The sequence below is a fragment of the Neomonachus schauinslandi genome, chromosome X (genome assembly GCF_002201575.2).
Source record: "Neomonachus schauinslandi chromosome X, ASM220157v2, whole genome shotgun sequence".
In the NCBI taxonomy this organism is placed as follows: domain Eukaryota; kingdom Metazoa; phylum Chordata; class Mammalia; order Carnivora; family Phocidae; genus Neomonachus; species Neomonachus schauinslandi.
Genome location: NC_058419.1, coordinates 34080063 through 34093825, shown reverse-complemented (window position 1 = coordinate 34093825; position 13763 = coordinate 34080063). Strand labels below are relative to the sequence as shown.

The following is a 13763-nucleotide window of genomic DNA, read 5'->3' as shown; positions in this document are numbered from 1 at the left end:
TATAGAAACTGAAGGCATTCACTCTGAAATTCTTTGATAAGTTGTTTGGAGAGTTTTCATGTTTCCTTCCTAATACCTTTAAGATGCATTGTCACCTTTTAATCAATAAAAGAAAATAAGGTTTTTGTTTTCATCATCTTGTGCAACTGACCTTTTATTTGCATTTTTAGCATTATTCCACATGCCCTGACTATAACATATTATCTGTAGGATACTAACAAGCTAGTACATAGGGTGATTGCTCTATTTAATATAGTAAAGCTGATCAACTCATTTATTTTGGTATAAACTTGGTGCTGCCCTCTGGAGAATATTGTTGGTTAATGCTAAAGTATAAATAAAGCTATGCAAATGCAGATTGCTTCACTTTGAAGAAAATAAATTAGAAATGTTGTACAAAATATGTTCACTTAATAGAAATACTTACAACTTATTTTAGTTTTCCGTGTTCTTATAAGATGAAACCTTTGTATTTATACACGCTACTTAATTATTACATCACAAACTTTCCCCACTTTGTCAATTAAGAAGCATCTATTCTTAATTTCTTTCTCAAAACACTGACTTGAAGCCATGTGTACTCTAAGAAGAAAAGTTTTAGTAGATGCCCCATATGAATAAAGTGTGTACAAGAAATTTTAGAAAAACTGAAAAAAAAAAAACTATGATGGTTGTGTATCGGTAAATAAATGAAAAATATATTCTCTGCCATTTTTTATCACTTATATAACATGCTTACCTGCTTGCTAAATTTTGTAGATTGTTTCTTATCACTTGATAAATGTATTTAAGTTTATTTAATTGGCTGTTATGCAAGTTATTTGGACTTTTAACTAATTTTCTTTTCCTTTTTTTTGTCTCTCCCCAGAAAGGATGGAATTATGAATCCAATCTGTTAAATTTTCTCTTCGCAATTTTAAACTTTGGTTGCTTAACACCGAAGCAATCATGGTGAACCTGAGGAAAGCGGTGCATTCGTTCCTGTAAGGATGTTATTACTGATTATGTTTTTAAAAGATAACTTTTTATGGTAGCTTGCTCAAAAATGTTAAAGAGGTTTTTCTATGATCATTCAGCTACGTTTGCCTCAATTTGCACAAATGACTTGCAGCCCACAGGCTAATATTATGGATGTTCCCTGTTCAAAAATAAATGGAAAAAACTCCCAATAACTTAGACTTCAATTAAATAGAACTGCTCATGTAGTCAAACAAATAATATGGCAATAATATCTTAAATTCCAAAATAATTCCAATGTTCATGGTTGCTTTCTCCATGGTTAAAATGTAGAAATGAGAAAGGTTTTTTCCTTTTCCTTCCTGCATGAACTAAACAGCCAAGAGGATAAAATGTCTTTATCAGTTTCTGGTTTTATAAAGAATGGTTGGGGTTGCAAAAGAATGGGTAAGAAGTCAGGGAGTAGAACTTGGGTGATGGAGCTAGACAGAGGAAAACAATGCCATCTTCCGAAGTCTTGATACAATGACCCAGTAGTTCAGGTCAATAGAATGTCATGTAAAGGAGATAAGAATTGGATTCAAGTACTGAGCGATTCTAAATATAATCTAATCCAGGTAACTCTTCTTTTTAACTTAATAAAATGTTGGGTTGGTCTCTTCCAAGCCCACTCTTCGAGGAAATGGGGCATGGAAAAAAGATCCAGGGCTCTGTAAATTCTGATCAGTTACAGCTGAGAAGCCTTGAATCCCCTTGCTCCTACAGCCTCCTCTATGATTCCTATAAAGAGCTCACCCAGGAAAAAGTTAATAGAGTAGTATAGATATAAAGTACATCCACACTGAATCCTCCACATTATGCAATATGCTCCACTAGAGCCCATCTGGATGTCACTGCACATTGTGGTGATCGTAATCTCAGTGATGTGTGATTCCAAGAGGACAACAACAGACAGGAAAAGGAAAGAATGGAGGACAGTGAAAAAGAAGGGAAGGGGCGCCTGGGTGGTGCAGTCAGTTAAGCGACCGACTCTTGATTTTGGCTCAGGTCATGATCTCAGAGTCGCGGGACCCAGCCCTGCCTTGGATGGATGATAATCCACTTCTTCTAAAAATGCCCATTGTCATATGGCAGGCAAAAACACAGTACATTTAAAACGTACAGACTTTTAACTCAAATTATCATTTTGTTTATCTACCTAGAATATAAAATTATATGTTCATTAAACATTTAGTACCAGTGAATAAATTGGTTGCATTGTTCAGAGAGAAACTAGTTTTTGTGTACATATTTTATGAGACTTGTGTGTGGGCTTAGTAACAATTAACTTAAGCTTTAGGAGCAAGACCTAAATTATTCTTCTTCTATAAAAAGAGCTGTATATATTTCATTGAGCATTAGTGAAATATATACTTCTAATATATAGTATTATAATAGATATATAATATATCTATTATAATATATAATAAATAATATAACTTCTAATATGAGTAAATATTAGAAGTTAGGTTTAATTATAATATAGCCAATTCTTGATTACAAAACTATAGAAAATAGGATTGAACTTTAATAATAATTATAATACTTTGCCCATAGTAGCACCCAATAAGAATTTATTAAATGTAATTGAGTTGAAACCAGGAAACTGAAGTAAATACTCTTTCAGGATCTTCCCAGTAACATTATTTTAGAATTCACAACAGATATATTTAGATTCTATAAGCTTCCTCAGTAATTTAGTATTTGTCTCATGGACTCTTTCATGAAAATTAAAAATATATCTGGCCAGCAGAGGTAGGCAAGATAACCACTTGAAGTGTTTTCTTACCCACAATAAGACACTCAAATTTTAAAATTGGTAATTGTCCAACAGTATTTCATGTATTTTTTACATACGATTTTATCCTGCATTCCTCTTTTTAAAAATTTATTTATTTATTAGAGAGAGAGAGCACAAGTGGTGGGGAGGGGCAGAGGGAGACAGAGCCCAACGTGGGGCTTGATCCCAGGACCCTGAGATCATGACCCTAGCCAAAGGCAGACGCTTAACCAACTAAGCCACCCAGGCGCCCCTCTGTCGTTTTTAGAGAAGTATGAAAGGACTTTGATGTTTTTACAACTTGCTTAGAAAATTGAAGTTGGATGCATAGTCTGTTAGGACCTTATTCTCTAGGCTTAAGGATAAATATACTTGTTCTATAACCGACTGTTGAAGATGCAATATTTTACTATGAGCATAAACTCTTGCGGGACTACCTGAGATAATCAGCAGCTAATTTAAACTAGATTTTTTTTTAAATGCCAGAAGGACAGGTTTTTCTTCACCAGATAAGCCAGAAAAGACCCAGATTTAAAATTACTGTCTGAGGCTGTTTTGCGTAAATAAGTATCTTATTAAAATAAAATCAGGATTTAAATTCATCACCAGTTGTGAAATACATGAGTCGGAACTTTGAAGGCAAACAGAAGGTAAGCCCCAATATTTACTGAGGGCCTATTATGACGAAGGTACAATATTCAGGACTTTATATATATCGTTTAGTTTTCCCAACAATCACGTAATAAAGATCATCCTTGTTGTACAGATGAAGAAATTAATGCTCTGAGAGGTTAAGTGACTGGTCAAAGAATCACTGAGGTCATGAAGTTAGGAAATTGACCACATGCCCAGTGCAACAAATACAGTGACAGAATAATCAAAGCTGAGTGCAAATAACTTGCTTCTATTTATTTGGTCCTTTATTTTAATAATTTCTACTCACATTAATCAGATTACTTATGATATAGATTTTTTTGAAACATATATTATTTTAGCTTATTTTTTTATGTTCTAGGAAATAGAATTTACTGATTATTTGATACAAAAATTTACTGATTATTTGATAAAACTTACTATGTGTATCACCCTCTGCATGTTGCTTAGAATGTCAGATAACTTCAACTAGTAAGGAAGTTATTTTAAGCAAAATGTCAAAATATTAGTTTTCTATCCTCTGTAGAATGAGAAAGTCAAAATATTTTCATGATTTCTTCATTACCTTAAAAGACATAAAAGTATATTACCAAGATATTAAGAGAAATAATTTTTAAATACTCCAGAAAATTTATTACAGTATTTTACTTGAATTTTAAAATGTTAATAGTTTTTCAGGCCAAGCATTCCAGTTTAAGTTTAGAAAGTACGGTGTATGTGCAAGTACGTGTGCATAATATCATAGATATGATATCATTACGATAATCATAATCATCCAGTTTTACTACAGTATATTTCTCTGATGATTGGTAATAAATGATGAGCTAATCAAATCACACATGTATTTTCCCTGTATAGAGATAACATTTTTAGTTCAAAGGAAAAGTGAATAAGATAATGAAGTAAAAGCATTTACATGAAGAACTCAGACTCTGGATGTTGTAATGTCATGTGTTCAATCTCCCCAACTCCAGAAAGACCCTTACTTCAACAGTCTTGCAAAAAAAAAAAAAATTATTCAGCACGTATTTATGCGAGAGAAAATTTCCTCCTCTATAAATAATAACAAGGTTTAGCAACCACTACATATAGTGTAGTTGCTGCTTAATATTTATAAAATAACTATTACTGAACATAGAATACACAAAAAACAGTCATTTTCAAATAATAATTTTGCTTTTAAACAGGAAATATTGAATATGCTTATCTTTCTTATCTATTTTACTAATGAAAATAAATGTTAGTTTTATTAGATACTTTGGGAACACACACTTTGAGAGGACACTTAATGTATGTAACCTGAATAAATCTCATACCACCACTGGGGGAAGTTGATTTGGGATGTACAAAACATAGCCACGTCCACTTCTACATTGTTTGCCACCTGATCTGATATTCTTACTAGTGGAGTCTACGAAAGTACCATCCCGAGAGATGCACAGTTCAAATGACTTAAGAGATTTTGTATCCAGCACAGGAAAAGCAGCAAACCCATAGGAATCATCACCACAAATCAATCATTTTCTAGCCTAGAACAGGGCCCAGAAAACATAGGACAGAAATGAGCAGAGCGTCAGAGAGAAGGAACATTTATAGCACAGATATTAATATGTATGGACCAGCCTAAAGTCACTCTGCAGCTGTGAGAAGGGAAAAAGAGTTTTAGAAAGAAATGAATATGCACTATGGCCAACACCCACTGTGCCTCTTCTAACATCTTGCCAGAAGTTTGTCTGATGACAACTTATTCCTTGTTAGCTTGAGATTAAAAAGGGCAACGGTCCAATTTTCTTGTCAGGTACTGGATACTTAAAGGAAAATCTCCTTTCATTCTGTTGTCAGTTGTCTCAGATGATATCTAGAAGAAATTAATATTGAAAAAATATAAAAATAGACCGTTACAGCAAATCAAACAAGACTGTGGTTTCATATTGCTTGTATAGAGTAACAGTTTAAAATACAGGCCTTGAAATCAGTGGGACCTGAATATGGACCCTGCTCCTGTCACTTACTGGCTGTGCTGCCTAGAGAAAGTTACTTAACCTCTCTGAACCTCAGGCTCTTCATTTGCATAATGGATATAACCAATCTTGACGTCATGAGGTTGTTGTGTGTGTGATCAAATGAGATTACATATATATAATTTTATACTATAGATAATTTTTATTATATATATATTTCCATAAACTAAGTGCCTTACTCATAATATTCTTTGGATAGAAAAAGAAATACTGAGATGATGATGATGATGATGATGGTGATAAGGGTTGCTGAAGGAAAAGCAATTGTTTTGTATAAGCAATTCATTGGGTATAAGCAATATAAGATGTATCTGATTATTTTTTTTTCTTAATTTTCAGCGTGCACCTAATTGGCCTACTGGTTTGGCAATGCGATATTTCTGTGAGCCCTGTTGCAGCTCTAGTAACTGACATTTTCAATACCTCCGATGGTGGACGCTTCAAATTCCCAGACGGGGTACAAAACTGGCCAGCACTTTCAATCGTCATCATAATAATCTTGACAATAGGTGGCAACATTCTCGTTATCATGGCAGTAAGCTTGGAAAAGAAACTGCACAATGCCACCAATTACTTCTTAATGTCCCTAGCCATTGCTGATATGCTAGTGGGACTACTTGTCATGCCACTCTCTCTGCTTGCAATCCTTTATGGTAAGTACAATTTTATTAGTTTTTTTAATCTCAGATTATATCCTAAATGTGTGTCAAGTATCATAGTAAACACTCGTACAGTTAATCATTTTACTTATATCATTTGGAAAATGAAGAAAAAAGCCAATTGTGTGACAGAAGAAGTGGATGTGTATATCGTATTTATTAAATAAATCAGTAGCAGAGTCTTCAAAAAGCAAAAGGGACATTTTATAATATATCAAAGTCATACCCAAATACTCTATTGCTCAGTCTCACTTATAAACAATTACAGTGGCCTTAATGTATACAATAGGGCAGTGACAGAAACATGTTCTCACCTCTGTGTTCTGGGCGGTACACATACCTAGCATCCTCTCTTCCACAAAGAAAAAGACACTCATCATCTTTAATAAATATATTTTAAATAATCTTTTTAAATGTTAGCAAACTAAGTGCTTGCACATAATATGCACTCAATAACAGCTATTATTCTTTATGGAGTCTACAATTTATGTTTTTACAAGGTGACAGGGATAAGAAATTAATTAATAATTATATAAGCGCAATGTCACATTATCACAATAAAATTCAGGCATTCAAAGTTTTCATAATATTGATTTTAGATAGGTTTTTCGTTTTTCTTTTCATATTCTGCCATCCCTTTACCCTATTCATTTCACATTTTATTTTTTTATTCAAGTGTAATTAACATACAGTGTTATATTAGTTTCAGATGTACAATATAATGATTCAACAATTCTATATAAGTCACAGGGCTCATTACTCCCCTTCATCTATTTTACCCAGCTCCCCTCTGGCAAATACCACCTTATTCTGTGTATTTGAGTCTGTTTTGTTTTGTTTTTTAATTTGTCTTTTTTTTTCTTTGTTCATTTGTTTTGTTTCTTACAGTTCACATATGAGTGAAATCATATGGTATTTGACTTTCTCTGACTGATTTCAATTAACATTATATCCTCTAGGTCCATCCATATTGTTGCAAATTTCAAGATTTCATTCTTTTTTATGGCTGAGTAATATTCCATTATAGATATATGTATATATACAGCATACTTTCTTTTTTCATTCATCTATCGATGGGCACTTGGGTTGCTTCCATATCTTGGCTAGTGTAAATAATGCTGCAATAAACATAGGGATGTATATATGTTTTTGAATTAGTATTTTCATTTTCTCTGGGTAAATACCCAGTAGTAGAATTACTGGATCATATGATAACTCTATTTTTAATTTTAAACATAAAGGAAACATCCTCAGGGATTTCAGGTAAAAATAAGGAAAATTTACAAGAGTAAGAGAATTAGACTGACTTCACAATTAACAAAAATAAAGCAAAGTAATAGGAGCAATATTTTTCAAAAAGTTAACCAATTGTAAGACACTCTTTCAAAGGCAAACCTATAAAGAAAGAAAACAGATCACTAGTTTCAAGGGGTTTAAGGTGGGAGGATGACTGAAAAGGGGTATTTATTTTGGTATATGTTGATATGGTGGTAGTTTTATATACATATGTAAATGTAATATATATGATGTAAATATATATATAAATTCTTAAAATTTGAAAAACTATAAATTCTAGTGTGCAGTTTTAAAAAGGTGAATTTTACTGTATGTAAAGTATACCTTAAATTAAAAAGTAGTTTGAAATGAAGATTTTTACATCCAGACATGCTAACCATGAAGGCTATAAAAAGTTGAAATTTATTTTGAACTTAGAGAATTCTGAACCCATAAGCCTTTCTTAAGAAATTAAATAGTGGATGAGATTAAACTAACAAAGGAATGATTGGGAAAATTTCATCCAAAAGACTGATGATGAGCATTTAATATGGGTAATATTAGAGCTAAGACAAAAATAAAAGTGGTATAAGGGTAGAAGAATACTGTTATATATTATATAGCATCTATTATGAGTTATAAACTCTAAAAAATTAGCAAAAATGCAACTAAAATTAAGAAGAGAATAGAAAGGGAATGAGGAAGAGGAAAGTAAAATAATTTTATTGATTTTTCTATAAACAAAAGGTGGGAGCTAAATGATACCATAAAAAATTGGCAAACCAGAATGTAATAGAGTTAATAAGAAAACAGTGGTTTAAGAGCATTAAACATGATATAAATAAAACATGATATAAATGTTATATTAAAGTTAACCACTAAAACAAAAAACAAACCTTCCAAAACCCCAAAAGAAATGTAATTAATGAAAGAGCAAAAAACATCAACTAGAGGAAGAAACACAAAAAATATAACATTATGCCCTCAACATTATACCATGATGTAATATGACAGAGGAAAACAAACATACCAGTAACAGCGATAAACTTGAATGAACCTAAAACACGACTAAAAATGAAAGATTTTTAATTTGGCTTAAAAAGAAAGGCCCAACTATATTCTGTATACAAGAGAAACCCTTAAAACCCAGTGATTCATAATGGCTAAAAATAAAGGGATGAGCAAAAGTGCACCAAGTAAATGGAAACAACAAGAAAACAGAAACTGTGATTTGATATCTAACAAAGTACATTTCGAATGAAAACAATGCAAGAGTAAAAAAGAAAGATGCTTATTTATGATAAAAGCCATAATTAACAACAAAGATATAGCAGTTAAGAACATCTATGCCACCAATAACACAGCAATGCCCCTTATAAAGCAAAAACAAAAGAACATGGAAGGACACATTTATGAATACATTCTACTAATGGGAGATTTTAACACATCGTGCTCAGTATAAGAAAGATTGGGCAAAAAAATTAAAAGGATATAGATCTTATGCAGGTGTGTTGAACTTTATACTCTTATCAAAGAGAGTATACCTTCTTTGTAAGTGCATGTGGAACACACACTGAAATTAATAAAATACTAGGCCACAAAGAAAATATTAGAAAAGTAAAAATATTACCCAAAGTACTTTCTGATAAGAAGACAATAATATTAGAAAAATTAACAACAAGATTTAAAGACATCTCATCTTTTTTTTTGCATTTTTTCTTTTTTTAATTATGTTATGTTAATCACCATACATTACATCATTAGTTTTTGATGTAGTGTTCCATGATTCATTATTTGCATATAACACCCAGAAGATAAAACAAATTTTTAAACAATTCTTGAGGGGCACCTGGGTGGCTCAGTCGGTTAAGGGCCTGCCTTCGACTCAGGTCAAGATCACAGGGTCCTGGGATCGAGCCCCACATTAGGCTCTCTGATCAGTAGAAAGTTTGCTTCTCCCTCTCAATCTCCCTCTCTGGGGCGCCTGGGTGGCTCAGTTGGTTAAGCGACTGCCTTCGGCTCAGGTCATGATCCTGGAGTCCCGGGATCGAGTCCCGCATCGGGCTCCCTGCTCGGCAGGGAGTCTGCTTCTCCCTCTGACCCTCCCCCCTCTCATGCTCTCTCTATCTCATTCTCTCTCTCAAATAAATAAATAAAATCTTTTAAAAAAAAATCTCCCTCTCTGTGCTCTCTCTCCCTCCCTCCTTCTCTCTCTCTCTCAAATAAATAAAATCTTCAAAAAAATAAACAACTCTTGATCAAAAGGAGAAATGCAAACTGAAATTACAGATTTCTTTAGAAATATAACAGCATAAACACTGCATATCAAAATCTATACAATATGCTTAAAGCAGTGATCGGTGGAAAATTCATAGCCCTAATCACATTTATCAGTAAAAATGAAAGCATACAAATGAATTAAATTCCCAGCAAAGCAACCTTGGAAAAAAACTATAAAGTAAACCGAAAGAAAGCACAAAGAAGAAAAAAAAACTAAAGAGAAAAGCAGAAATTGACTACAGCATAAAAAACAATATACCTGATAAATAAATCAAAATTTTGGTTTTTTAAAAAAATTTTTAAACAAAATAAAAAATCATCAGCTAACTTTAAAAAAGGAAGAAAGCATGTATAAAATAAGATACCACAAGGAGAATAACAACTGAAGCAAAATACACTTTTTAAATCATGAGATTATTTTGTAGATTTATGTGCAGATCAGAGCATTAAAAAATAGGTAATTTCCCAAGTGGAATAATTCTATTATAATGGGCAGAGGACCTGAATAGATATTTCTTCAAACAAGACATACAGATGCTCAGCAGGCACATGAAAAGAAGCTCAATATCACTAATCATCAGAAAAATGCAAATCAAAACCACAATGAGATATCACCTTACACCTGTCAGAATGGCCAGAATCAAAAAAGACAAGAAATAACAAGTGTTGGTGAGGATGTGGGAAAAAAGGAACCTTAATGCACTGTTGGTGGGAATATAAATTGGTACAACCACTGTGTAAACCAGTACGGAGGTTCCTAAAACAATTAAAAATAGAAATACGATACAAGCCAATAATTCCACTACTGGGCATTTATCGAAAGAAAACAAAAACACTAATTCAAAAAGACACATATACTCCCATGTTTACTGCAGCATTATTTACAATAGCCAAGATATGGAAGTGTATCTCTATGTTCTTCCTAAATTAATGTATCAATTAGTTCAATTCCAATAAAAATGAAAAGATTTAAAATTTTTTTTAAAAGTATGTTGTCACAAAAACATTTAACATAAGAGCTACCCTCTTAACAAATTTTTAAGTGTACAAAGCGTTATTATTGACTACAGATAGAATGATGTACAGTAGATATCTAGAGCTTATTCATTTTGTTTAACTGAAACTTTATACCTGTTGATAAGTCCCCATTTTCCCTTCCTTCACTCTCCTGGCAACCACCATCCTACTCCTTGATTCTATGAATTTGACTACTTTAGATACCTCATATATAAGTGGAATCATGCAGTATTTGTCTTTCTGTGACTGTTTTTTTTTCACTTACATAATGTCTTCCATGTTCATCCATGTCGTCACATATTGCTGATTTTTCTTCTTTTTTTTTTTTTTAAGATTTTATTTATTTATTTGACAGAGAGAGACACAGCAAGAGAGGGAACACAAGCAGGGGGAGTGGGAGAGGGAGAAGCAGGCTTCCCGCGGAGTGGGGAGCCCGATGCGGGGCTCGATCCCAGGACCCTGGGAGCATGACCTGAGCCGAAGGCAGACGCTTAACGACTGAGCCACCCAGGCGCCCCATGATTTTTCTTCTTTTTTAAGGCTAAATAGTATTCCATTATATGTAGTATATATAAAATATATATATATATTACACTTATATGTAATATATATATATATATATATAAAACACTTCCTTTTTTCATTCATCTGTTGAGGGACATGCAGGTTGTTTCCACATCTTGGCTACCATCAGTAGTGCTACAGTGAACATAGGTGTGCTAATATTGCTTCAAGATCCTGAGTTCAATTCTTCTGGATAATATCCAGATAATATCCAGAAGTGGGATTGTTGTATTATATGTCAGTTCTATTTTTAATTTTTGAGAATCGTTCATAGTGTTATCCACAGCAGCTGCGCCATCTTGTATTCCCACCAACAATGTGCAAGAGTTCCCTTCTCTCCACATCCTCACCAACACTTGCTATTTCTTGTCCTTTTGATTAACCATTCTGACAGGGTGAGGTGATATCTCATTTTGGTTTTGATCTGCATTTCTCTGATAATGAGTGACATTGAGTATCCTTTCACATGCGTATTATCCACGTCTATATCATGTTTGGCAAAATGTCTACTCAAGTGCTCATTTTTTAATTGGATTACTATAGTTTTTTTACTTGAGTTGTAGGAGTTCCTTATATATTTTGGAGAGTAACCCTTTATCAGATATATGACTTGCAAATTTTTTTCTCCTTCCCCCTTCATAGGTTGCCTTTTCACTCTGTGATGGTTTCTTTTGCTGTGTAGAAGCTTTTTTTTTATTATTTATTTTTTTGTTGCATATGCTTTTGGTGTCATATCCATAAATCGCTGCCAAGGCCAATGTCATGAAGATTTTCCCCTATGCTTTCTTCTGAGAGTTTTTTGTTTCAGGTCTTACGTTTGAATCTTTTGGATGCTTATCCTACAAGAAGCTTTTTTGTGGGGCGCCTGGGTGGCTCAGTTGGTTAAGCGACTGCCTTCGGCTCAGGTCATGATCCTGGAGTTCCAGGATCGAGTCCCGCATCGGGCTCCCTGCTCGGCAGGGAGCCTGCTTCTCCCTCTGACCCTCCCCCCTCTCATGTGCTCTCTGTCTCTCTCATTCTCTCTGTCTCAAATAAATAAATAAAAATCTTTAAAAAAAAAAAAAAGAAGCTTTTTTGTGGAGTTAGATAAGTCAATATTAAAGTTCATTTACAAAATTAAACATGCAAGGATAGCTTGAAAAAACTGAAAGAGAAAAGCTATGCAAGAGGACTAGCACTAGGAGATATTTAAGCATATTATAAAGCCTTTATCACTTAAAGTAATACAAAAGAGATTAATTGAATGTACTATAGAATGTCCACGTAATGGAGTACCATGAAACTATTAACAAGAATAAGAAAGTTCTCTATTAACTAATATGGAGTGATTTCCAACATATACTATCATGTGAAAAAAGCAAAATACAAAAGAGGAGATAGGGCATACTATCTATGCAAGAAAACGGACAAATACAAAAATATACACATATCATCTTATTTTTGTAAAAAATAAATACAGAATGGTTAAATGAAAAACTGAGATTTATTACCTTCAGGGGGAAGGTAGAAACTGGAGAGAGAGATTGGGGATAGAGAATTATATTTCTCTGAATACACATCTTAGATAATTTTGACTTTGGGAATTGTGCTAATGTTTTATATATTAAAAAAATAAAGATTGGGAGAAAACTCTAAAATGGATTAGGAACAGAGTCAAATGAACTTAACTCTATTTGAGTTAAGATAACCACACTGAGTAGAGAGTACAAAAATAACCACACTGAGTAGAGAGTACAAAAATAACCCTATCCCATATAACTTTAAAGTGCAAATTTTGTCTTATATACACAATGGAAAACTAAAGAAAAATGTAAACGAATGAATTGTAGTATTAGGTTTTATTTTACCAGAGGTACACAATGGTAATTCTGAAACTACTTCCTGTGTATTCTGGGATAAGATAATAGAAACCAAATTTCTCACTGTTGCATAAGGAAGTTGAAAACTTGGAAGGGGGAAGTAAGTATTGAATCCTGTGGTGTTGGGTTAATTGTCATGATATCGGTATGAATTCATGGAGAAAACAGATACTAATAATAATGGTAGTAATGATATATATATAGATACAGAAATCAATATTTGTGAATATGTGTGTACTTAGAATTATTTTCTATCGCTGCCCATTAAGAGGGCCTAAAAGTAACAACATATGAGTAGGAGCAAGCACAAATGGGAATAGACATCCCTTGGAGAAATGAGGCCCAGGGCAAGATATAACAAGACTGGAACATTTTTTGAGCTAGAAAATAAGGGAGTGCTCAAAGAATGATGGGACTATATTTTTTAAAAAGCACAGAAGCTAGCTTAATGGGGCCCCCTCATCAAATCTGGGAACATCTGAACATTAAAATGAATAATGAGAGTTCTGATGCCAACAAAAATAGAGTAAGCCCACTAAAGACTCCCTCTTTTTCTATATTCATGTAATAATTCTGGAAAAAATTTCAAAAGCAACTGCCTAAGGATTCAGAAAAATAAACAGAAGCAGCCAGATTGGGAGGGAAATCAAAACTTAGA

The 13763-nt window shown here is 33.1% G+C and overlaps 1 protein-coding gene across 1 annotated transcript in view; it reads left to right on the top strand.

Moving 5' to 3' along the window:
* The window catches only part of HTR2C (5-hydroxytryptamine receptor 2C), a 299507-nt gene that overhangs the window by 137482 nt on the left and 148262 nt on the right, over positions 1-13763 (top strand). Inside the window, exons 3-4 of the mRNA XM_021686453.1 lie at positions 869-983; positions 5791-6104. Of these exons, the coding sequence (XP_021542128.1) occupies positions 949-983; positions 5791-6104 (349 nt within the window). The 5' untranslated portion in view covers positions 869-948. The remainder of the gene's footprint in view (positions 1-868; positions 984-5790; positions 6105-13763) is intronic.